Source organism: Peromyscus californicus, unplaced genomic scaffold (assembly GCF_007827085.1).
Source record: "Peromyscus californicus insignis strain IS unplaced genomic scaffold, ASM782708v3 Scaffold_2__1_contigs__length_46816999, whole genome shotgun sequence".
NCBI lineage: Eukaryota > Metazoa > Chordata > Mammalia > Rodentia > Cricetidae > Peromyscus > Peromyscus californicus.
The window spans coordinates 37,029,261-37,055,920 of NW_026294540.1; the positions used below are offsets into that span (position 1 = coordinate 37,029,261).

General features: G+C 42.7%; 1 protein-coding gene across 6 annotated transcripts; it reads left to right on the forward strand.

The window, feature by feature from the left end:
• Positions 1–8: 8 nt before the first annotated feature.
• On the forward strand, positions 9–26,660 carry Pms2 (PMS1 homolog 2, mismatch repair system component). 6 transcript variants are annotated; one of them, XM_052754383.1, is made up of 15 exons: positions 9–242; positions 2,221–2,355; positions 3,483–3,569; positions 3,725–3,827; positions 4,705–4,888; positions 7,117–7,284; positions 8,174–8,271; positions 10,337–10,436; positions 12,445–12,529; positions 14,007–14,162; positions 15,544–16,411; positions 18,015–18,182; positions 19,069–19,169; positions 19,325–19,494; positions 23,621–26,660. In XM_052754383.1, the coding sequence occupies exons 1-15, from the start codon at positions 152–154 to the stop codon at positions 23,762–23,764; spliced, it is 2,658 nt and encodes an 885-aa protein (XP_052610343.1). In that variant the 5' UTR covers positions 9–151; the 3' UTR covers positions 23,765–26,660. The 6 variants fall into 6 exon arrangements, with proteins under 6 accessions (XP_052610343.1, XP_052610344.1, XP_052610347.1 ...); XM_052754384.1 differs by having other exon boundaries at positions 112–242; positions 2,216–2,355; XM_052754387.1 differs by lacking the exons at positions 9–242; positions 2,221–2,355; positions 3,483–3,569; positions 4,705–4,888 and having other exon boundaries at positions 3,731–3,827; positions 7,169–7,284.

Genomic DNA, 26,660 nt, shown 5'->3' on the forward strand with positions numbered 1-26,660 from the left:
TGTGAGCCTTTATTGGCCGGGGCGTTCTGACGTCACCAAGTCGACCTTTGAAGTAGCCAATCGGTAGTAAGAAGGTCTTGGCACACCTTCGCCACCCCTCCCGGAAGGGGCGGGGCTATATGTCAAAAGCAGCCAATGGGTGCCCCAGGAGATGAGCGTCCACGGGAACAGCGGCGCGAACTCTCCCGCAGTTCCTGAGGCTGGAGGAGTGCTAAGTCCATGGAGCAAACCGAGGTTGCGAGGTGAGCCGGGCTTGCAGTCTCCCCTCCGGGTGCATTCTCCGAAGTTCCCAGTATTCGGCCTCCTCGAAAGGACCGGAAGTCCCTGAGGCGCGGGGCAAGTTCGGGGACCCAGAGCGGCGCTCCCCTCACCCTGGGCCTGGTTCCCTGTGAGGAAGCTGAAAGACTCAGGCGATCCCTCGGCGTCCTCGGGCCACAGGCCGTGGACTTGAAACCGAGCATGAAAATAAGTATCTGTAAACAGAATTCTGGTTTGGGGGCTTTGTTTTGTTTTTTTGAGTGTTTATAATTGAGGACTTGGAGAGTGAGGCAAAGACTGACGCTAATTTTGCAGTCAATAGTTTTGGTTTTGGTTTTTTTTTTTAGATTTTATTAAGTTGCCATACTTCTATGTATTTGATGTCTTGTTCACATGTGGCGTCAAAGTCAGTGAAGCATATCTTCGAAAGCCAGCACAGTTACATTCAGTGACAGATTTGTAGATGCAAATTTGCTGTCTGTATTTAAATAATTGCCATTTCCCCACACTCAAAGTACCAGAAATAGACCTGTTGCAGAATGAACCAATTTTAGGTAGTTTGCATTTTATATGAGATCCTCTGAAGTTAGACGTTATAGACAAGTGAAACGTTTTGTTTTGTTTTGTTTTTGAGGTAGGGCTTTGAACTCAGGCTCCTCCTACCTCAGATGCCTGAGTGTTGTGATTAAATGATCCCAGGGCCAAACAAATGAGATTCTTTGCAAGGTAGAATGAAGAGAAAAAAGGCTTGTTATTTATTTCATCAGGGTTTTTTGGAAGTCTAGTATGTGTTAGACCGTATGGAAAATACCCAAAGATCTCTCCCCTAAGGAAGCTATGTTCCATTATACTTTAATGGAGCTTTTAATAGCCAGGAAACCATTCTTTACTGTGACTAAACCACTAGAGAATTAATGATGGTAAATTGGAACCTAGTCATGACTAGACTTTCATATGATAGACAATGGGCACCACTAAAAATTTAAGCCTAGAGATTGTTTGGCTGGATTTGTGATTACAAAAATAACTGATGGGAACCAAGCCCATTGTCTCACACCTGTAATCATAGCACTGGTGGTGGCAGGGGAACAGTAGAATAGGGAGTTTATAGTTATACTTGACTACACAGGGAGTTTGAGGCCATCCTGGGCTAGATTGGACCCTGTGTCCAAAGAAACAGAAAGCAAACCAAAATGAATGGAAGCATGGATAGACTGGAGACAAGCCAACAAAGCAGCAAGAAATGTGAACAGCTGAGTGTAGTAGTGCATGCCTGTGATCCCATCACCTGGGGCCAAGGTGAGGATCTTAAATTCTAGGCCAGTCTGGGCTATGTAGACTATGTAGAGAGCCTTTGTCTCAAACATGAACTTTGAGGACTTTCCTCAGAGCAATGTAGGCAGTTTGAATTTGGATTCATTTTCCAAAAGCAACTTTAACTTTTTACAAATTGTGTCAAAGGAAAAAAATGCTGCTTTAACTTTTCAAGATTGAAGATCTCATTGTCATAAAAGCTTATTGATCTGTAGCTTAAGGGATACAACATGTCTCCTCCAGGTAGATTTAATTAGAATTTCAATATAGGATAGTTTCAAATATCTGTTAAAAGATGTTTAAAGATTGTAGTACATTCATATCTACAAGTATAGTGAACGTGTTCATATAAAGAATGAATGGGGTGGGGCAGTGGTAGTGCATACCTTTAATCCCAGCACTCAGGAGGCAGAGGCAGAAGCAAAGGCAGGCCAGAGTTCTAGGCCAGCCTGGTCTGCACAGTGAATTCCAGGACAACTAGGGTTGTTACCCAGAGAAATTCTATTTCCAAAAGAAAAAAAGAAAAGAATGAATGAATGAATGGGTTAGACTAACTAGTAACAGATGAATCATTTACCATAGTGAAAATAAATTATCTGCTTTGTCTAAATATTTGTTTTGTGTTTTGTATGATTTCTTTTAGTACAGAACTTGCTAAGGCCATCAGGCCTATTGATGGGAAGTCAGTCCATCAAATTTGTTCTGGGCAGGTGGTACTCAGTTTAAGCACTGCTGTGAAGGAGCTGATAGAAAATAGTGTGGACGCTGGTGCTACCAGTATTGGTAAGTTTGGAACAGTTTTAAGCAACAAAAAATAATCATTTGTGTTATTTATTTAAGAAACATTCCTGAATTATTAGAAAACAAATACTGCCATACCAATAATTATTATTTTGAAGTTAGCACTTAGTTGTTGTATGAGAGACTTTTCCTGGGAAAATGCAACATACACAGGTCCACTCACCATTGATAGGGAACTCTGACAGACCAGAGTAACAGGTGTACCTCATTCCAGCTTGGTGAATTAATCAGTATTTATTGATGTTACTGACAAATATGGATGAAGAGTGGGTTATTTACAGGATCAGGAATAATTCAAAAGCAGCTACATTACCGAAACACCTACCCCAGCTTGAGTGGTGATCCCAGGAAGCTACATCCCAGGAACTCTGCCAGCTTTGGAGTTTCAGCTTTCCCAGACTTGTGACGTTTAATGACCTCTGGAGCCTCATGAGCCCCCTCCATCCTGTAAGGAATCTTTCAAATCAGAGAAAACTGTTATACAGCAATTCCATGCCAAATATTTAGCTAGGGAATAAGAATTAAATAACACTGTGTGTAGACATCATGCTAAAAATTATATATGAAATGTCTTACTTAGTATGTAGACTATTATGATTTGGGAGTTACTATCTCTGTTATAGAGACAGGGAAACTGAAGTACCAGGAATTTGGTTTTATTGAGGCTATAAAGCCCATAAAATATGATCTAGAAACTCTGATTGCAGAGCCTGTTCTTATATTTTTGGTTGTGAACCTAGCCTTACTGAGCCATCCCTCCAACCTGAACCTTTTCTTAATGACTATATTAAAAGCATTCCTTTTGAAATAATAATAATAAACCAACTATTTAATCTGGGTTTACAGATAATCCAGAAGGACTTTCAAAAATAAAACATGCAGGGCTAGGGTTGTGACTCCGCTGTAGAGTGCTTGCCTAGCATCTGTAGCATCCTCGGCTTGATCTTCGGTGCCACACACACACATGTACACACCCTGCAGAGTGACAGCAGTATCTTTAAGTAAAAGTGTAGACATGACTGCTGAGTTTGCATTGTCAACGTAAAAACTTTTAGCCTGAATTAATCATGAGAAATAAATATTTTTATTTATTTTATTGAATTTTTTAGATATAAGGCTTAAAGACTATGGGGTGGACCTCATTGAAGTTTCAGACAATGGATGTGGGGTAGAAGAAGAAAACTTTGAAGGTCTGGGTAAGATAAATGTTCCAAATACTAAAGTAATGGTTTCCATGTGTCTCAGAAGTTTGAGTAACACTGTTTTGCACCACATATCGTGATAGATATTGTCTCTGTCCTTTGGTCTCTCACTTAAGACATTTTTGGTCTTTCTTTCCACTCTCTTTCAGCTCTGAAACATCACACTTCTAAGATACAAGAGTTTGCCGACCTGACTCAGGTTGAAACTTTTGGTTTTCGGGGGGAGGCTCTGAGCTCACTGTGTGCACTGAGGTAGGTGATGCTTATATTCATCAATTTGATGCTTTCTGTAAAAACTTCTGAACATTTATAAACATGATTAGAATCATTGTTTTTCCTTTACTATTGGAATATCTTGACACTAACTTCTAAATTTTCCTTATCCGGCTGCCAATCTAATTAATATTTCTGGAATGTGAGAAATAAAGGAATGAAATGAAGCAAATAGTATTGTGAAAAAGTCACTGCCTGTCTTAAAACAGTTATGTACTAACCTTAAAGTACAGAGCCTGGGGGTGTAGCTTAGCAGCCGAGTGCTTGCCTGCAATGCATGATGTCTAGGGTCAACCAATAGCACTGCAAAAATAAATAAAGTAATGCATAGATGATAAATTATGAGTACCATCAATTTTAGTTTTTCAGTTTTTAGGAAAAGATTTAATGAAAGCCCTATTAATTACAGTGATGTTGTTATGTCTTTTGGATTCTTTGTAAAAGTTTTGTTAGTAACTAAATTGAGAAATAAAGCTCTGAGAACAGAATTTGAGTTCATCGTTTTGCAACTCAACTTAAAAAATGAAATCTTTCACAAGAACAAAGCATTTATAAAACTGTCTCACCATCCTTTGGGGCCCAACTTTAGATGTTATTGTGACTCCTTACTTAAAACCTAAATTGTCTCTGAAGAATATCACCTTTTCAAGAAAGTTCTGAGAGAAAGGAAAGCAGGCAAAGGTTTTCTGTGTCCAACCCTGTGAGTTCCTTAGATTTCTCCACACAGACCCTTGCAATGCTAGGGATTGAACTATGAGTCTGAAGCAAGTGATAGGCAAGTGCTCTACTTCTGAGCCACATCCTGGCCACCCTGGTGCATCTCTAACTGGACATGCCATCTGGCATTCTCTTACAGTGATGTCACTATATCTACCTGCCACGTGTCTGCAAGCATTGGGACTCGACTGGTGTTAGACCACAATGGGAAAATCACCCAGAAAACTCCCTACCCCCGACCCAAAGGAACAACAGTCAGCGTGCAGCACTTGTTTTATACACTACCTGTGCGTCACAAAGAATTTCAAAGGAATATTAAAAAGGTATTGGTAAATTCACAATCCCAGCCTTCAGAAGTTTTGCTAATGTAGTATATGAGAAAGAAATTTATCAAAGATGTTTATCAGTTAATTTTCTTCCTTTAATTTAAAAATGTAAAAAAAAATTGTTTTTGAGACTGGTTTCATTATGTCTGTTCTGGCCTTTACTTGTCAACTCCTACCTCCATCTCCTAAACGGGGGAATTATAGGTGTGTGCCACCATGCCCAGCTGTGGTTTCCTGAAACAGGATCATGCCATATGCACTATTGCACAACTGACTTTTCACATATTGTAATTACCTTTTTTGGTAACTTTGTACTATCTTTTCATCATTCTTCCATGATATAGATATACTTAATTAGCTCCTTGCTAATGGTTGCTTCAATTGTTTCTAAGGGTTTGTTTGTTTGCTTAATTTATTTTTTATTTTATGTGTATGAATATGAATGTTTGGCCTATATATATGTCTGTACACCACATGTATGCCTGGTGCCCTCTGCGGTCAGAAGAAAGCATTGGGTCTCCTGGGACTGAAGTTACAAAAGATTGTGAGAAACCGTGTAGGTCTCAACAAATGCTCTTAACCTCTGAGCCAACTCTTCAGCCCTGTTTCTACAGTATTTTTTTTTGTCTTTATTTTTAATGAACCTCTTTTTGTTTGGTTTGGTTTTGGTTTTTTTTTTTTCATGTTTGCAACAGGATCTCATACTATAGCACAGGCTGACCTGAAACTCACTACATAGCCCAGACTGGCCTCAAACTCAAGATGATCCTCCTGACTCAGCTTCTTAAATGCTAGGATTACAGATGTGGGCCACTGTCTTAGTTAGGCTTTCTATTGGTGTGATAAAAGACTATGATCAAAAGCAACTTGGAGAGGAGTAGGCTTATTTCAGCGTATGTGTCCTGATTAAGTCTGTTATGAAGGGAAGCCAGCTCAGAAACTAAAGCAAAGATCATAGAGGAATACTGCTTACTGGCTTGTTCCCCATAGCTCAATCAGCCTGCTTTCTTTTTTTTTTGTTTTGTTTTTGTTTTGTTTTGTTTTGTTTTTCGAGACAGGGTTTCTCTGTGTAGCTTTGCTCCTTTCCAGGAACTCGCTTTGGAGACCAGGCTGGCCTCGAACTCACAGAGATCCGCCTGGCTCTGCCTCCCGAGTGCTGGGATTAAAGGCATGCGCCACCACCGCCTGGCTCCAGCCTGCTTTCTTATACCATCCAGGGCCATGTGCCCAGAAGTGGCACCACCCCCAGGGAGATGGGCCCTCACACATCAGTCATTGATCAAGAAACTGCCCCCACAGACCAGTCTGTTGGGTGTATTTTCTCAGTTGGGATACCTCTTCCCAAAATGCCTCTAGACTGTGTCAAGTTGATAGAGACCTTACAGAACAAGCCAACTTGTTATCATGTAACCATGTATCAAGTAACCATGATAGCTAACATGCTCAACTAGTGAGCATTTTTTAAATTTGTCTTTGTTTATGCTAATCTTATTTTTATTTTTATTTATTTTTTATTTTTTATTTTTATTTTTTTCCAAATCTGAGGACCGAACCCTGGGCCTTGTGCTTGCTAGGCAAGCACTCTACCACTGAGCTAAATCCCCAACCCCGTTTATGCTAATCTTTTTACAAGTATAAAATTTCTTATAAAACAATAAGAGCCATGATGGAGGCACACACCTGTATTCCCAGGAACCAAGAGATGTGGGCAGAAAAGCATCAAATTGTAGGCCATCTTGAATTACATAGGGAGATCATGTCTTGAAAACAAGAAGAATAAATTTCTAAATGAAGCATTCTAAGTTCAGAGGACATGCACTTGTTTTAGTTTTTGGGAGAGGGTTCCACTTTGTTATCCAGGCTGGCCTGGACCTCATGATCTTCCTACTTAACCCTCATGAATTTCTAAGATCATAGGCATGCACCCACCATACCTGGCTTAGAAATGTGCTTTCTGTGTATGCATATGGAGACCAAAGGTCAACATCTTGAGTCCTCTGTCACGGTCCACCTTATGTTTGGAGTCAAAGTCTTTCTAGCCCTGGAGCCAAAGCCGAGTCTCATTTTACAGCATATGTGGGATGATTCTGCATAGGTCCTGGTGTCAGTGATTCTTCCCCTTGTTTTGTTTTCAAGGCTGCGTAGAACCTTGAGTTGGATGTTGGAAGTGCAGCATGCAATCCCTCTAAGATCAAAGTAATCTTTTATTTGTGTTTCTCAAACAGGAGTATGCCAAAATGGTCCAGGTCTTACAGGCATACTGTGTCATTTCAACAGGCATCCGTGTAAGTTGCACTAATCAGCTTGGACAAGGAAAACGACAACCTGTGGTGTGCACAAGCGGAAGCTCCAGCATGAAGGAAAATATCGGCTCTGTGTTTGGCCAGAAGCAGGTAGGGGCTGGCCAGCTACTGAAAATGTTTTGTTTTTTAGATTTATTGTTTTAATTATGTGTGTGTAGTGGGTGGGCATGCACACTGCTGGTGCTGCAGAGGGCAGGGGTATAAAATCTCCTGGAACTGGAGTTACAGGTGATTGTGAGCCACCTGATGTGAGTGCTGGGAACTGAACTCAGGTCTGGGAAGAGTACTAAGTATGTGCTCTTAGCCCCCGAGCCTCATCTTTTCAGCCCCTTGAGATTGTGATTGCTCTAGTGATTGTAGCAGGTTTTGGTGTCCTTCACAGAGACTAAAACCCAAAAAGAGATATTTAAGTATGCTACAGCTAAAGTTAATGTCTGGGAGCTGAAAAGTTTTAAAATTTTATTCTTAGAGAATGAAATACTGTGTCCTTTAATATTTCTTGTCTCTCTTTCTGAAAAACATAATGTCATAAAGTAAGAGCTCAGGTGATTCATTTTTCTAGTAAACAAATTGAAGTCATTATAGCACTACAAAGTAGTTGTCAATATTCTTTGAATTTTTGTTTTTTTCTCGAGACAGGGTTTCTCTGTGTAGCTTTGTGCCTTTCCTGGGACTCACTTGGTAGCCCAGGCTGGCCTCGAACTCACAGAGATCCGCCTGGCTCTGCCTCCCGAGTGCTGGGATTAAAGGCGTGCGCCACCACCGCCCGGCACGAATTTTTTTATTTTTTATTTGTCTGTCTATCATCTCTATCTATCTATCTATCTATCTATCTATCTATCTATCTATCTATCTATCTATCTATCTATCTCTGCTCTTCATGAGGCATAGCTTGACCTGGAAAGAAAACATACTGTATTTTCCCTGAAGTTTGGTGCCTTCTGTCTTAGGAACACCCATTACTCTTGGTTTCTTTCAGTTGCAAAGCCTCATTCCTTTTGTTCAGCTGCCCCCTAGTGATTCTGTTTGTGAAGAGTATGGCCTGAGCGGTTCTAAGACTCCACATAATCTTTTCCAGTAAGTACATTGATTGCTGCCAGGAAAACTACAACCACTTTTCCTGAGGGTGTGGTTTATGTTTGTTTGTTTGAATAGTGATTTTAAGGTGTAAAGTGATTGTACTGCTAAGAAAGAATGCATCAAAAAGACAGTGTCTTAACTTGATTCAAACAGTAGCTGGTACATTTAAAAGGGTTTTCTGTTAAATTAGTCTACTTTAGTTAGAATAATTTTTAATTATTTTATGTATAATGTTTGACCTTTGGGATCTCTTAAAGTTGTCCAGCTCTATTGTGTTTAGTGTATGAAATATGGACACTTCCATAAGGAGGATTGCCCCATGAAGATCTCTGTTGTTTTTTGACTTATCATCAAATTGCAAAGATGGTGTTCTAGTTTGCTTCCTATTTCTGTGATAAACAGCTGACCAAAAGCAGCCTAGGGAGGAAAGGGCTTGTTTCACCTTACAGCTTACAGCTATCAAGGGAAGCCGAGGCAGGAACTCAAGTGGAAACCACAGAGGAACGCTGCTTCCTGGCTTACTTCCCGAGGCTTGGTCAGTTTGCTTTTACAGCGCAGGCCCACCTCCCTGGAGTGGCTCTTACCGTTGTGGGCCGAGCCCTCCCACATCAATCATTAATCAAAAAATGCCCCACAGACATGCCCACGAGCCAACCTGATGGAAGCAGTTTCTCCACTGAGATTCCCTCTTCCCAAGCAATTCTAGTTTGTGTCAAGTTGACAGAAACTAGCTGGCACAGGTGGACATCTCTATATGTGAAGGTTTTTACAATCCTGGGATGGGACTCTTACAGAGCAAGAAACTCACCAAGGCCTTATGTGCCTACATAAAAGTTCATGTTGGGGAGCCCAAATATTTTATTATTTTTTTAATTTTGTGCTTGTAGAGAATGAATTCTCTATCTGTGTGTGTTTGTGTATGTGAAGAATTTTACAAAGGAGGCTGACTAAACAGGTTTTGTGTGTGTGTGTGTGTGTGTGTGTGTGTGTGTGTGTGTGTGTGTGTGTGTGTGTTCATGCACGTGAAGGCCAAAGATCCAGTTTCTAGTGTCATTGTTCAGGCACCATCCACCTATTTTTTGAGGTAGGATCTCTCTCGGTAGCCTGGAATTCCTCAAGTGGGCTAAGCTGACTGGCCAGTGAGCCCCAGATATATGCCTGTCTCTACCTTCCTGCACTGGGATTTCAAGTGTGGATGGACCACAGTATGGTGATATTTTATTTGTATTAAAATGTTATTTGTATGTTAATAAATAAAGTTGCCCGGGGGTCAGAGCTATTAGCAAGTCATAGGAAAGCAGGGCAGTGGTAGCGTACGCTTGTAATTCCAGCACTTGGTAGGCAGAGTTGGGTAAGTCTCTGTGTGTTCAGGGATACAGCCATTATTGGATACACATGCCTTTAATCTTAATACCAATCATGGAAAACCTGGAGGCCTATACAGACAAGCCGTGAGGAGGCGGTCATGTGGTTGGATTTACAACCATTGAGAAGGCAGGACAGGAACTCTATATAAAGACTTTAACACAGTGGTAGCTCTGGTTCGGAGAGGTAGGACCACCGCAGGAGGAAGGGTAAGGTTTTAGCTCTTAGCTCTGACCTCTTGGCTTTCTTCTTTGCATTGGTTCTGTGTTTCTTATTTAATAAGAAGGTTGGATACATCTACACCACAGTGCTTGGATTTTTTTTTTTTTAAATGTGGATTCTGGGGTCTAATGAGGTCTAAGTGCTTACAACAAGCACTTTACCAACAGAGCTGTCCTCCTTCCCCTGAGAACAACTTTTACAAGGAAAGGGAATGTGTGGCTGATTATTCTTGTGGGGTTTATCCTGATGGGCGGGTCACCAGCTTTTCTATTCTGACTTGATTTTAAGAATGTGCTCTGTGATAAGCTGGGTACCATGGCACACACCTGGAATCCTAGCACCCAGGGGTGAGGCAAGAGGATCGTGAGATCATGAACTACATGGTGAGACTGCCTCAAAAGGAACGAAGAAAGTTTCCTGTGCTGTTGCAACCTTTTTCATGCCAGACCCATCATTCTTGTATTCCTTTTGACAGCATTTCAGGCTTCATTTCACACTGTACGCATGGTACTGGAAGGAGCTCCACAGACAGACAGTTTTTCTTCATCAATCAGCGTCCTTGTGACCCAGCAAAGGTATTCTCATTGTTTGCTTGCTTGTTTTGAGACTCGTGTAGTCCTGTTTGGCCTCAAACTTCACTGTGTAGCCAGGACTGGCCTTCAACATCTGGTTCTCCTCCACCTCCACCTTCTGAGTGCTGGGACCGCAGGTTTGGACCACTATGACTGGTTTATGTGGTACTAGTACTTGAACCCAGGGCTTCCTGCATGCAAGGCAAACATTCTACTAACTTAGCTGTCCCCCCAGCTCCTCATGACTGTCTGATACAGACAATTAAATGGAACTTGGAGCTGCCTCAGAAACATGCCTTTAAAATGATCTTACTTGGGGACTGGAGAGATGACTCAGTGGTTAAGAGCAGCCAGTGTTCGATTCCCTGCACCCACATAGTGACTCAAAACTGTCTGTAACTCCAATCTCTTGACGATCTGATACCCTCTTCTGACCGCTTCAGACATTAGGCACATACATGACACATAGACATAATGCAAGCAGAACATCCATACACGTGAAAATGGATAATAAATTTTTAAAATTACCTTATCTTACAAATTTAGGAAAGTCTACAGTTGTTTCAATTTTATGTGTGTATAAAATTACGTATTATTAATATAGTTACTATCATAAAAACTGTCTGTTACATAGAGAAACACTGTATGGAAAAACCAAAGAGGGAAAAAAAACCTATCACGACTGGAAGAAAGTTGACATTCCAAAAACTTTTTATTGCAGACTGACCACATGCATTTGTGTGTTTTCTCTTCCCTTTGTCAATTTTACAGAAAAATATGGACCCCGATTTAGCTGTGCCTTAGACTGAACCGATTATCCAGTGTCCCTATGAGGCTTTAATGACTTGGCTCTGACTCTGCATCCTCAGTAATAACGACCTCGGTGATATTTTGTTTCCTAGTGACACTTTAAAATTTGATTGCATTCTGAGTGTGACCCAATTTCTACATTTTAAAATTAGCGTGATTTGTCTCTAATGTCATTTAATAATTGCATTGTGATATCCTATAACTATGTACCTAAGTACACTTGAACATACTTTACACACATTGAACTGCACCTGCATTCTGTCTGTCCGTCCATCTTACCTCCTACCTGTCTCAGTCTTCCTGCCACAGCCTCTAAAACACTGGGGTTCTAAGTGTCTACCACCATACCTGGCAGAAATTTCTTGAAGAACATCTTTGGGTTGGGAAGATAGAGTTTTCAGAGTCTATTTAATCTAGTCACTTTACCTACAGAGGACAGCTGGTATAGCAAGTCCCTGAAACAAACAAATAAATCCCTTTGAAGACTGTGAGGAAACTTTTCCAATAGTGTATATATTTGTTATTTTGATTGTAGGATACCTTCACAAGTATGCATATGTATATATGTCTATATTTACACTGTGTTAAGACATCAAATTGTAGAGGTTTTTGTTGTTTTATCAACGCTGAATATTGAACCCAGGGTCTCCCACATTCTAGACAGTTGTTGTATCACTGAACTATTTCCCCAGCCCTCTTTTTCCTTTTTTTGTTTTTCTGGTGAGACTAGACAAGGTCTCACTAAATTATCCTGGTTGACATTGAACTCACTCTGTAACCCAAGCTGGCCTTGAACTTTCCATCTTCCCACCTCAGCCTCTTGAGTACCTGGGATTTGGGGTCTGTATGTTAAGGCCTAGCTAAATGTTATAGTGAAGAATATGCAGTTTACTGCATACCGTTCATACGTTAATAGAGTGCTTGCAAAGCCTTGGTTCAGTCTCTAGCACTGCGTTTATCTAGGAGTGGTGATGTATGGCTACAATCCCAGCACTCAAGGTGGAGGCAGGAGGATCAGAGTCCAAAGTCATCCTTAGGTAGGCTGCACGAAACTCTACATGGAAAAAATGCTTTAATGCCATGTAAGTTTAATAAAGCTTACTAGAAATAGATGGCTTTGGTGATAGGTTAGAATAGCTTGTTGTTAGAGCAGCATAGGGACAGAACATTTATTTTTCTCTCATCTCTGTTTCTTGGACAGGTCTCTAAACTTGTAAATGAGGTTTATCACATGTATAATCGACATCAATATCCATATGTTGTTCTTAACATTTCCGTTGATTCAGGTAAGTTCCATTGAGGTTTCAATAAAAACTTTGGACTGTTTCTTTATAAAATGAAATTATAAAGCTCTGATATGACTGAATAGAAAATAACTGATCATGTAATTTTACTTTTTATAATGACCATCCTGCATCCTATTTAAAACACTGCTCATTGTATTATTAGGAAATGTAACTTTAAACTTGAACAAAGGGAGAAAATATAAGTATACTTACAGGTTCTCCTTGATTTTGAAAAATTAATTTCATATGTAATTTTTGTTGCCAATTCTGACTTATTTAGATCCACATTTTCTAGATACTTTTATATGTGTGTATGCCTTTTTTGAAATAGACATGCCCATGCACATGTGTGCAAACATGCACTCCACACACATTAACATTTGTGGAAGAAAATAATTTTTATCTTTATTTGTAGATATGAACATTGTATTTTCCAAGTCATTAAAAAGTACTTAAAAAAAATTTGGGGGGGCTGGAGAAATGGGTCAGTGGGTAAGAGTTCCTGCTGCTCTTGCAGAGCACTGGAGATTGATTCCAGCACTGATGTCAGGCAACTCATAACTGCCTATAACTCCAGCTCCAGGAAATCCAGCACCCTCCTCCACCCCGTGGGCATCTATGTACACATGCATGTGCACACACATGGTACAGGTACCTGCAGAGGTCAGAGGTGTGAGGTCTTGACAGAGCTGTGGTTACAGGTGGTTTTGAGCCCTCGGATGTGGGTTCTGGGAATCAAAGTCTGGTCTTCTGGAAGAGCAGTGTGTGCTCCTGACCTCTAAGCCCTCTCTTCAGCTTGAGGCAGTCGCCCTTGTTTCTGCTGCTGCACTTCATACTCCAGGGTAGCTGTCCCATAATCCTCAGCTACATAGCAGGTTCAAGACCGGCCTGGGCTGCACGAGACACTGTCTAAACATGGTGATGATGATGCTATAATAATAACAATTTTAAAAATAGAGATAAGATTATTATTTTCCTCCTTTATTTAAAAAAGTAACTTTATAGACTGGGGAGATGGCATAATAGGTAGTGCTTAGTGGGCGAGTGTGAAGACCATAGTTCAGATCCCCACCTAGCACACGTAAAAAGCTGAGTACAGCTGTGCATGCCTGGAATCTCAGTGCCCAGAGGTAGCAGTAAGAGGATATCTAGGGCTTATTTCCCAACTAGTGTAGCCAAATTGGTGAGCTCCGGGTTCAGTGAGGTTCCTTATCTTGGAAAATAAGGTGGAGAAGCAATTGTTGTCAACCTCTAGCCTCCACAAACATACATGTATGTCCAGCCACACATTTGTGCACATACACATACACGTGTATATACCCAAAAAAGAAATTTTATAGTTTATGAATACTAGTTTGGACACCATTATTTTAATCTTGACTGATTTTAATTAATAGTACAAATGAATGAAATAGTAAATGGTTAAAATCGTATTGCTAAAGGTGAGCTTAAGCATATGTATTATTCTTTGCCTTAGAATGTGTTGATATTAATGTGACTCCAGATAAAAGGCAAATTTTACTACAGGAGGAGAAGCTTTTGCTGGCAGTTTTAAAGACCTCCTTGATAGGCATGTTCGACAGCGATGCAAACAAGCTTAATGTCAACCAGCAGCCACTGCTGGATATTGAAGGTAAGAAAAACACAGTGATATAGCCTTCTAAAGGTTGTAGTCATTGTGATACTGACTTTTTTCTCATGGTGACTTTTGACATGAAGTAGAATCTTTCTGTTAAGAGAAAATGTCACAGTAGAAAGTATATTAGAGGCTGTAAATGGTGCTGCACAACTTTAATCTCAGCACTCAGAGGGAGAGACAGGCAGATCTCTGTGGGTTCAAGGCCAGCCTGGTCTACATAGCAAATTCCATGCCAACCAGGGAGACATAGTGAGACCCTGTCTTTGAAAAAAAAGTCTCAAGGTGAAAGGTGAGGATTGTCACTTGAGGTTGTCCTGATCTCCACACTCATAGCATGTGCGCACACACACACTATTGATCTCCACACTCATAGCATGTGCGCGCACACACGCGCACACACACACACACACACACACTATCATATAAACACTTCTTTAAAAGTTTATGAAGGCCAGGTGTAGTGACACATGTCTGTAATCCAAGCATTTGTGAAACTGAGGTAGGAAGATCTCCCACAGTTTAGGGCAAGCCTGATCTATATAGTGAGTTCTGTCCTAGCTATGGCTCCATAACAAGAGTGGGAGAAATACAGAAACAGGCTGAGACTGGGAGACATGGAGTCATTCAGTCTGTGCTGTCTTGTGATTACTTTATATAGGGCCCATCAAAGCCATATGTAGTCATTCACTCATTCATTCATTCTCATGGCTATATAGTATTTCACTCAAGTCAAATATCAGCAATTATGTGTGTGGGTATTCAAGTTGCTTCCAGTGTGAGGCTACAGGAAAGAGCTGTCATGAGCACCCTCAGACATCTTCTAGGAAGCATAAGTATTTGCTGGGTATTTTTGGTTGTTTTTTTTTTTTTAAGATTAAAAAAAAAAAGTATCTTTGTGCATGTGTGTATCTGCCATATTAGTGCAGATACTCAGAGAGTCTAGAAGTCTTCAGAGCTGGAGTTAAAGAGGTTATGAGCTGCCCTCACAGGTGCTGGGAACTGAATTGAAATCCTGTAGAAAAGCAGCAAGCACTATTGCCTGCTGAGCTTTGTTTCTATGAGACAGGGTCTCTATGTCTCACACAGGCTAGGCTGCAATTCTCTGTCCTCTTAGCATAGCTGCCTCAGTGCAGGCATCATAAGCTACTCATGCCCGGTGTGATAGGCATTTCTGATGGAGGAGCAGAGCTGGGTCACAGATGTGCACATATTTAGGTTTCTTTATTTCCGCTTTAAGATGGGTTCTGGCCGGTGTTGCCATATTTTATTTGTAGTTTGGCCTCTTCCTCTGTGAAATCCCTGTTCATGTCAAAAACAATCCTCTTGTTCCTCTTCAGTACTTTACTGATGCTCTTCTCTGTTCCTTTCTGCTTAGGTAACTTCGTAAAGATGCACACAGAAGAAATAGAAAAGCCTGTGTCAGGAAAGCAAGATAATTCTCCTTCATTGAAGATCACAGCAGATGAGAAAAGGGTAGCATCCATTTCCAGGCTGAGAGAGGCCTTTTCTCTTCATCCTACCACAGAGACCAAGTCTTGGGGCCCAGTGACCCCTGAACTGAGACAGAATTATCCACTTCAGAAAAGGGGTGTACCATCTTCTTGTCCTTCGAATCTCATCTCTTATAGAGGTCTTTGTGGCTCCCAGGACAAAGTGGTGAGTCCCAAGAAGAGCCCTGGTGACTGTATGGACAGAGTGAAAATAGAAAAAGACTCAGGGTTCAGCAGCACCTCAGCCAGCTCTGAGGAAGGGTTCAGCACCCCAGAAGTGGCCAGTAGCTTTAGCAGTGACTTTACAGTGAGCTCTCCAGAAGACAGATCTTCACAGGAAACCATGGACTGTGGTGAGCAGTTACTTGGAATGGACTGCCATCTTTCAGGTACAGGACACCATTTGAAGCAAGAAGATAGCAAATATAAATGTACAGCTTTGCCTCCACCAACTCCTCACTCTTCGTCAAACGCTAAGCGTGTCAAGACGGAAGAAAGCCCTTCAAATACTGACATTCCTCCAAGGTTGCTTGATACTCAGAACACCTCAGCAGCTCAGGTTGATGTAGCTGTGAAAATTAATAAGAAAATAGTGCTCCTGGACTTTTCTATGAGTTCTTTAGCTAAACGGGTGAAGCAGTTACAGCACCAGAAGCAGCAGAATGAAAGTGAGCAGAGTTACAGGAAATTTAGGGCCAAGATTTGCCCTGGAGAAAATCAAGCGGCAGAAGATGAACTCAGAAAAGAGATTAGGTACTGTTTGTTCTTAATGGTATTTTGGTCAGGCTTGTGATTGGTTATTTTGACTGAGCCAGAGGCTGACTTTGTAGAGATTTAGAGTTGGCTTCTCTGGGTGTCCTGGATGTCATCATTCGTTGCACTGTGTAGATGTTATCTTCTTTTCTGGCATTGGACTCAAGTGTGGCCCTCCCTCAGCATCAGGATCTGTCTATGGCTTGAGGACAGTCCAACACACGGGTTTCTCCACCATCACAACCCCCCAATAGACTAACCAGTCTATTTCTTTCTCTCTCTCCCTCTCTCCCTTCCTCCCCGTTGCTCCCCTTTCTCCAATTCTGATACTGAATTTGGGGTTGATTTTGGCCCCACAGATTGTTCATTTGCTTTCTACTCCCTTTGGCAAAGATATTTCTATTCACTAACTTCTCCTTGCCTTTCACATATTCAGTGTCAGGTTTCCTGGGTTTGTTTGTTTTGTTTTTGTTTTTTGAGACAGGGTCTCATATAATCCAGGCTGGCCCAAAACTCATGGTGTAGCTAAAGGTGACCTTGAACTACTGATAGTGTTTCTTGCCTTTGCCTCCCAACTGCTGGGATTACAAGTATGTGCGGCAAGTTTTCTGTCTTGTTTTGGTTTTGGTTTTTTTGTTTCTTTGTTTTTCTTTCTGTTTTTTGTAGATGTGAGTGTGTGTGTGTGTGGTTTCTTGAAACAGGATTTCCTCATGTACCCCAGGATGACTTTTAATTTAGTCTTGTAATTATCTCCTTAGTGCTGGGATTACAGATGTGTACCACCATGCCTGACTCCAGATTCTGTCCCTGTAGAAAGAGACCTGCCAAAGGTTCTGTTAATCCAGGTCATTAAACTAGTACAGACTTTTCCTCCAGATGATCATCGTGGGAATCAGGGCATCTGGCTAGTCACCTCTTGATCAAGTGTTGGTTCCACATCACTGTCCTTACTGTGCTATGCCCTGGAAGCTGGACCATATGAGCATTTCTCCTGGGTTTTATTACTGCCTTGTGTGCATTATGAGTTTAGGAATATCTTTCAGGGGAGAATTTATTAGATGAACTATAGTGCATACTGAATTCTAGTATCATTAAGAATGAAGGACCAGCCCCTGGGAGGTTGAAGCAGGAGGACTGTGAAGTTGAGGTCAGGATGAGTAACAGAAAGTAGGAGTAGATCTAAAGTTGGGTGGTGTTGGCATGCACCTGTAATTTCAGCTACTTGGCAGGCTGAAGGAGGAGGCATTCAAAAGCCTAGACAACATAGTAACAACTATATCAGACAAAAACAGTTATAGAAGCCTGTGATGTATTCAGTGATGAAAGTCGAGTGGAATGAAGATGCATAGTTCTGTTTTCATTTTTAAAAATGAAATTCATGTACAAGCAGAGGTATAGAAGCACACGTCAAATTATTGACAGTAGTCACTAAGGCCATCTCTGGAGCACTTAATGTATGGTTATGTTATGTTTATAAAGAAAGTACAGTTGTTACCTTTCCTATTGTGCTTTTGTAGTACTTTGTCTTTTATTTTGAAATTGTTCTGTTTATAATCAGAAATAATCTTCAACTATGTCTTATAACTAATGTTTTGTATTACAGTAAATCAATGTTTGCAGAGATGGAGATCTTGGGTCAATTTAACCTGGGATTTATAATAACCAAACTGAAGGAGGACCTCTTCCTGGTGGACCAGCATGCTGCGGACGAGAAGTACAACTTTGAGATGCTGCAGCAGCACACTGTGCTCCAGGTGCAGAGGCTTATCACGTGAGTTCACACAGGCTTTGGGATTTCCAGTGCTGTTTCTCACATCCCTCCCACCATCTGAGATGAAATAGCTTATACTAATCTTTATATCCATATATGTATAAATGTTGGTTTTTGCCATAATAATCTGTGCAACACCTTTTTTTTTTTTGGTTTCTCAAGACAGGGTTTCTCTGTGTAGCCCTAGCTGTCCTGGAACTCACTCTGTAGACCAGGCTGGCCTCGAACTCACAAAGATTCACCTGCTTCTGCCTCCCAAGTGCTGGGATTAAAGGTGTGTGCCACCACTGCCCATCTGGTGCAACACATTTTTATACTTTTCACATAATAATAGTCATAGCTTCCATCGATTGAGTACCTATTATGTGATAAACTGTGTTGAAGCAGTTTATCCATTTAATCCAAGCAGATATACAAGGTAGTTGCTGTTGCCATCACCATCTCACCCTAATAAAATGGCACACACCCAGATATGTTAATCAACTTGCCTGAGGTCTCACACCTAATATGTTCTTTAGGTATCAGCTCTTTTTAGCTGTATGAGATAGTGTTCACTGGATGGCCAGAAAATCCTGTTGGTGAAGAGTAATTTATTAGGCCTGGTGTAGAGTGGTACACACTTATGAAGCCTTGTATGTATGAGCTTTTTTGTTTGTTTGTTTGAGACAAGGTCTCACTACAAACCTTGACTGGCCTCGAACTCACAGAAGTCTGCCAGCCTCTGCCTCCTGAGACTGAGATTAAAGGCGTGTGCACCATGTCTGGTCCATGTGGGTCTTTTTAAGGGACATTTTATAAGCCAACCACAGTAGTGCTATTTGCTTTCCCTTCTGCTCTGTAGGCAGATGTTTGCCTTGGTTTATAGTTTGAGTCTCCTGTTTTCCAGGCCCCAGACTCTGAACTTAACCGCTGTCAATGAAGCTGTGCTGATAGAAAATCTGGAAATATTCAGAAAGAATGGCTTTGATTTTGTCATTGATGAGGATGGTGAGTTAACCATTAGGACTGTAGGGTTGCGTATTTAAAGCTTAGAAGCATTTGTGCTTGCCTTCCTTTGGGTGTGTGGGTCTTCATTAGAAGTAGCTATGAACTAAAACGCTTTTCTCCAATAATAGATTCTCCTCATTTTTTTTTTCTTTTAGCTCCAGTCACTGAAAGGGCTAAATTGATTTCCTTGCCAACTAGTAAAAACTGGACCTTTGGACCCCAAGATATAGATGAACTGATCTTTATGCTAAGTGACAGCCCTGGGGTCATGTGCCGGCCCTCAAGAGTCAGGCAGATGTTTGCTTCTCGAGCCTGTCGGAAGTCTGTAAGTAAAAGAAGCTCCACCCCTGGGGTCTGGAGGGCCCAAGGGAGTTCTCAGTTCTACTCTTTTTTTTTTTTTGTTTGTTTGTTTTTCGAGACAGGGTTTCTCTGTGTAGCTTTGTGCCTTTCCTGGAACTCACTTGGTAGCCCAGGCTGGCCTCGAACTCACAGAGATCCACCTGCCTCTGCCTCCCGAGTGCTGGGATTAAAGGCGTGCGCCACCACCGCCCAGCCTCAGTTCACTCTTGGTTTGGTTATGTTGGTAAGCACCTTCATGATGGCTGTACGATATAGAGAGCCACATTGTCTGTTGGTATAGCATGACAGCCAAGTCTGCATTAGTCAGGCTTGCTGCTCCTTCTCTACAGATGCTACACAGTGTTTTATCTCAGAGTTTTCTTGAGCCTAACAGTTAGCTTTGTGTGTACCTGCTTCATCTGGACCCTATTGAGAAAGATTTCCTGCCTCCAGGCTGAGACAACACCATCAAAACTCCAGCAGAGCCATTTAGTCACAAGTGTCCTCCGGGGGCTGTTTGCTGACACTGATGCTGTGTCCTGTGCCACTCAGATTTGTATGGGAAATGGTGGTGAAGGCTGGGTATTAGCCCAGTGCCCCATCACGTGCCCACACTCCTGTACTATTCAGCAATTCCTGGAGCCCATGTAGTATAACCTGTCCTGTTCCAGGTGTGGAAATATAGACGTAAGGTGGGTGACGGGAATAGACACGAACAAATAAATGACCCCTTAGATACCAGTAAGTGCAAAAATTCAAACAGCATGTGACCACAGAAAAATGTGGTAAACAAGGAGACGGGTGCCATCTGAGCTTCCTTAACAGGTGAGATAAAGCCTTCATGGGTAAGAATGCTCTTGACAGAAAAATAGTAATCCCTCAAACCAGAGGCTGCCTCTGCCTGAGAGTGAAAACAGAGCAGCACTCAGAGGACAGCCCATAGTCTTACTGCTCATAGTGAGAGTGTGTGCTGAATTTGAGAGGTGCCAGACCTGGATGCTAAGGGAGGCGAGGCGCATGGCAGTTCTGGGGAGCAAACCAGGCTAAGAGCTATGCTCTAGGCTTCCCGTATGTGAGGCCCATTGTTCAGTAAGTAGAGTGTTGAAAAGCAACATATGACAGTCTTGGGCTTGAGGAAGATGTTTGGGCTGAAGTGTGTTTGCTGGATATCTAATGTCAGCTTGACACAAGCTAAAGTCATCTGAGAGAAGGTAACCTCAATCACCAAAATGCCTTCATAAAATCAGGCTGTAGGCAAGCCCGCGGGGCATTTTTTTAAACTTAGTGATTGATAGGGAAGGGCCCAGTCCATTGTGGGTGGTGCATCCCTGGGCTGGTGGTCCTGGGTTTTATAGAAAGCAGTCTGAGCAAGCCGTGATGAGCAAGCCAGTAAGCAGGACCCCTCCATGCCTGTGCATCAGCTCCTGCCTCAGGTTCCTGCCCTGCTTGAGTTCCTGCCCTCACTGCTTCTGATGATGAAGTTTTATATGGAACTGTGAGAGAAATAAACCCTCTCCTCCCCAAGTTGCTTTTGGTCATGGTGTTTGATCACAGCAATGGTAACCCTAACTGGACAGCATGATTCATAGCTCTCAGACTGGGTGGAATTTCTTCAGGGACAAGTTTTGTTTTGGAGGAGTGTGCACATGCCATGGAGCATGTATGGAGGTCAGGAGAGTACTGTGGAGGGTTGGTTCTTCCTTTATGTGAATTCTGAGGATCAAACCTAGGTTGACAGGCTTGTGCAGCAAGCCCTTTACCCTCTGAGCCATTTAGTCAGCCCCCAGAAAAGAGTTTTGTTTGTGGATTGCTGGTGTGGCTTAGTTGTAGATCATGTGTCTAATATGTGAGCAGGAGCGTGCACACATGTACACGTACGCACACACAGAGACACAGAGAGAGAGAGAGAGAGCACCCAGGATCTGATTGGATCTGATTCTGAGTCACAAATACGTGGTTGAAGAAAACAATCCTATCTTGTGGTGAAAGTGTCACAGCAGGTGGTCTGTGCCAAGTAGTCATGCCAGGCACTTTACCCTTCTGTGTATGCCATATGGAGGCCTTGGAGCATGATTGCTTCTCTACTCTTCCTCTGCAGACACACTGTTGTAGCTCCCTGTCTCTAGCACTGACCCTCATGGGATCTTCTGTCTCCTGCTGTCCACGTGGCATAGCCCAGTCCCTGCTTGCCTTTCCAGCCCCTTTTCCTTCACTTTGTTCCAGCCACAGCCAAGGGATGTAATCACCGTCTGCTGTCACCTCAGGCCCTTTCCGCCTGCCACACCCCACCTGGATCCACTGCCACTGCTCTTCACATGCCTGTTTGCAGTCAATTCATATGTGACGTTTGCTAACTTGCTTATTGTCTTCCTGCCCCCAGTGTGACAGAGCACTGCTTTGTCCCTAGCTCTAGGACTGTGCTGACACCTGGTGGACACTTGCTGTGCTATACTAGGAAGAAAGATGACAACAGACGGGTTTAGGCCTGTCTGCATCCCCACCTCTCCCTAATTCTCAGAGTCTTAGAATGTTGGGGTGTGCTGTACATCTACTTGTCACATGCGTGTCACCAAGCTCTTCATGCTCTGGAGAGAGAAACAAATATGCTGTTTCACTGAGAGCAGGTAGGGCATTTGAGCAAGAGCCCAAAGGAGGGAGCACTTGCAAAAAGATATAGGGACAGCAAGTCCCAAGCACAGGGAGAGCTAGTTCTCTGGTTTTGAAACTTGCTTTGTGCATGTGCACATGGGGATGGTGTGCCAGTGTGGCGGAGAAGATGGTTGCATGCTAGGGTATTATCTTAGTTACTGTTCTGTTGCTGTGATGAGACCCTATGACCAAGGCAGCTTATAAGAGAAAGTATTTAAATGGGGGGTTGTTTGCAGTTTGAGAAGATGAGTCCATGATCGTCATGGTGGGGAAAATGGCACTGGAGCAGTAGCTAACAGCCTACACCCAGATCTATAGGCAGCAGAGAGAGAGGGGAGGGAGAGAGGAAAGAGGAGAGACTGGGCCTGGCATGGGGAAACCGTGAAGCCCACCTCCAGGGACACACCTCCTCCAATAAGACCACACCATCTATTCTTTCCTGAACACCAACTGGGAACCAACCCTTCAAATATATAGCCTACAAAGCCATTCTTATTCAAACCACGACAGATATGCTGGCACATTAGGCAAGGACCTAGGCTTTTACTTGCATGAAGGAAGAGCTAGAAAGAGCAGTGAGTACCTGACAGACTTTTGAAAAGAACTGTTGTTCTGGCATGATGACTCAAATCTATGATCCCTGCACTCAGGAGGCAGAGGCAGGAGGGTCACTGCAAAGGCTGGCCTAGTCTGTAGTGAGTTCAGGCTAGCCAGGGTTAAATATAATGAGACCCTATCTTCCGGGGGCGGGGGGGATTAGGGATTGGGATGATGGCTCTGCAGGTAAGGTGCTTTCTGTACAAGCATGAGGGCCTGAATACAAATTCCCAGCACTCACATTAAACAGCAAGTTGTGGTGTATATTTGTAATCCCTGCTCTGGGGAGTCCTGTGAATCCCAGGGGCTCACTGGCTGGCTAGTCTAGTCACAATAATGAGATACAGGTTCAATGAAAGAATCCTGTCTCAAAAACTAAGGTAGACCGTGATAGACATCAGTATCAACTTTTGGCTTCTATGCATTCAGACATGAGCAAGTGTGCACATGTGTGCACCCACACATTCACGATCACACACACAAACACATGCATGCATGCACATGCACACAAAAAAATAAAATAAACAATAAAATTCCTTGCTACCTGCTGAGTGGGGAGAGGCACTCCAAACCACTCTGGTTACCAAGGTGAGAGGAGAAAAGTGAAGTCATGTGGAACTGTTGAGAGAAGGGGGCTGCTGATTCACCTCTTGAGAGATTGTGCCACTAAAGCCTGAGCTGTCAAGGCTGGAAGCTCAACAGAAATGTGGAGTGCTGAGCTTTCAGAAGACGGGACCTCTGGGGGAAGGTTCTTAGGAAATGTTTTTGAGCTGTGATCTTGTCTGGTCTCATCTTAGGAACCCTGTGCTTCTGAAGACTGTTTTAACAAAGTCCAGTCCAACTCTCCCTTGTTGTCTCCTACTCAGGTGATGATTGGAACTGCTCTCAATACAAAGGAGATGAAGAAGCTCATCACCCACATGGGTGAGATGGACCACCCCTGGAACTGTCCCCATGGAAGGCCAACCATGAGGCACATTGCAAATCTGGATGTCATTTCTCAGAAGTGATACTGCTTGTAGGACAGAGTTTATTTCAGATGATTTGGTTTTGGAAAGACGGGGTTTTAATTGACCTGTTATCATTGTTCAGAAATTGACGTGCTATTGTAATGTATCAGACCCCACTTAAAGACAGTGTTAAGCCAGGCATAGTGGCATGCTTGTGCCGCCAGCCCAGCTACTTGGGAGACCCAGGTGGGAGGCTCACGTGAGGCCAGGAGTTTGAGACCACCCTGAGCTACATTAATGAGACTCCATTCCAGAAAGGAAAAAAAAAAATTTTAAGCCCTTTCACCATGTCTGCAGTTATTGTTCTGCAATTTGAATGTGCATGTGGTGTGCATATGTGTGTGGTGTGTGTGTGTATGTGTTTGGGGATGGGTGTGCAAAGATATGGCTTAGAAAAACAAGGAGAGCCCTTTGGAAGTTAGCAGTCTTCCCTCTGGCTGGGGGGTATTGTAATCTGCATCTTTCAGCCCTCAGTGACAGTTAATTCTTGTTTGTTTACTTTCTTGTTCTCTCCCACCCCAAGCCCCTGTGTTTGGAGACAGTTTCATGTAACTCAGGCTTGTCTTGAACATATTCTGTAGCCAAGGCTGGCCTAGAACTGATCTTGCCTCTACCTCCCAAGTGCTAAGATTACAAGTGTGTATCACACAATCAAATTAACAGTTATGGTCTTTTGAAATCAGTAGCTCTCAATCCTGACTCATATTAAATTTAAAAAACAAAGGGATTCTTTACTTGGTTAGAAGGAAACTACTGAATAGGAGTTGGGATCACTTTTGGGGACAGGAATGGGAAGGAATGAGACAGGGTCTTTTTATGTAGCCCTGGCTGACCTGGAATTTGCTATATAGAGCAGGCTGACCTTGAACTCACAGAGATTCTCCTGCCTCTGCCTCTGCCTCTGCCTCTTGAGTTCTGGGTGGGATTAAAGACATGCACCACCACACCTGGCTGGGGTCATTATTTTTTAAATGTTCCTCAGTGCAACTAGAGTGGGAAGCAGGGGCTGGGGCAGGGAGTGGAAGAAGAAAATTTGAGTTTTCTATAGCTCAGGGCTATAATTTGGTTTTCTTGGGGTATAAACTATGGGTTTTTGTTTCTGTTCCCATGGAACCTTGTCCATTTGAGCTGTGCCAAAAATGGCAATAAAAATGCCTCCTGTAGAGTCTGGGTGGTAGTTAGGGTCCAGTGATGACAGGTGTAGACAGTTCCCCTTGCAGCTTCCTCTGTGCTGTGGGCCTTCAGGAAAAGATCTGCCATGGTTCAGGTGTAATGAGGGTCAGAAGCATATAGCTCTTTACATTCATTATGTCAAAATTTGTGTTACTGCTCGGCATGGTGGCACAGGCCTGTAAATTCCAGCACAGCAGAGACAGGCTGATGATCTCTGTAAGTTTAAGGCCAACCCTGTGCTGATACATAATTCCATGCCAGTCAGGGTTATGTCTCAAACCACAAACTGTTGCTGCAGGTCTGCAGGGTCTCAATATGCACAGGAACAGTGCAAATTGGGAGTCGTAGGAGGTATAGTAATGGCCCCTCAAAACCTGTGACTCACCTCATACATGACGAGGGGGACTTCAGGTGGGATTAGAGATCCTAGTGATGAGGAGGTTGTCCTATGCAGTTTGATGGGCTCTGTCTGTCACATAAGTTCTTAAAAGTGGAACACAAGTATCCAGACTCCATGGAAACCTCCAACCTAGGCCTGCAACTTAGAGCTGTTAGGATCGTGTGGCTTCAAACCATTGTTTGGTTTAAGGCAGTGCTAGAAAACAAAAGCCTGCATTATTCTGTTTTATCGTGAGAAAACCTGTTGAGAGGGACCACACACTTTGCAGTTAGATCTGGGGAAATCCAGGCCAAGTACATCCAACTCAAGTGCCCAGTTCCTCTCTTGAGAATAAACATGGTAAAACTGGATGCTCTACAGCTTTGTGTTGGCATCGCGGCCCCTTTAAGAGCACCGGAGGAGGGGCTTGTGGCAGTTGCTTGGAAACCACCTAGCTCTCAAGACGCGAGGTCCTCCTTTGGATCTGCAAGCCTGGCCAGAGCAAGTAGGTGAGCACCCCAGGGTAGTCCTGTGTGCGTAGCAACAACTTAAAACCTGGGCCAGTTCCTTCCTTAGCCTCCCAAGACTTGAGCCAGTGCTTGATTGATAAGGGGAATCCTGCAGCTGGCGGGAGTGGTGCTGGGACCCATGCCCAGAGAAAAGGCGGGTTTGCAGTTTACTTGTGCAATAATTTGGCGACTTGTAAGAATGGGGTCAAGACATCACTATAAGAAACAAGTTTTATCTGTAGTTTGAATTTCACTCGTAGAGGACCAGAAAAGGAGTAAATGCCTGTTCAAGTTGAGAGTGGAGAGCAGTTGGTATACATCAGGCCCTTGGACGAGTGGAGACGGGGAAAGGCTGGGTGTTGGAGAAAGAGAAGCTCTGAGGTGGGACTGAGCATGCCTAGCAGAGGCAGGCATGAGTGCCAGTCTATCTACCCTCAGGGTGCACGAGCCTGCACCAGACTTCTTTGTACCCAGGGATTTCTTTATGTCTTGCTTGCCTAATGTAGTAGGACACAATGACTGAGATCAGTATCACAGTGGCATGAAAACCCTGGCTTTGGAACTTTTCTCTCAGTTCTGCAGCTCATCCTTTTTCTTCTGACCCCCGTGGTGATGAGAGCCACTCAGTAGTGAACCTTTACAACAGAGTTGCTTGCACATTTTCCACTCCCCTTTTTGCCCAGGAAATTTTTGCATGACCCAGGCTTTAGTGTATAAAATAGGTGTGCACAACAAATATTTACTGATAGTAAATAATAATTAAATTTACTTTAAAACATTTTAGGATATATTTATATAATTACCATTTATTAAATAAAGCAAATTTGTATACTAA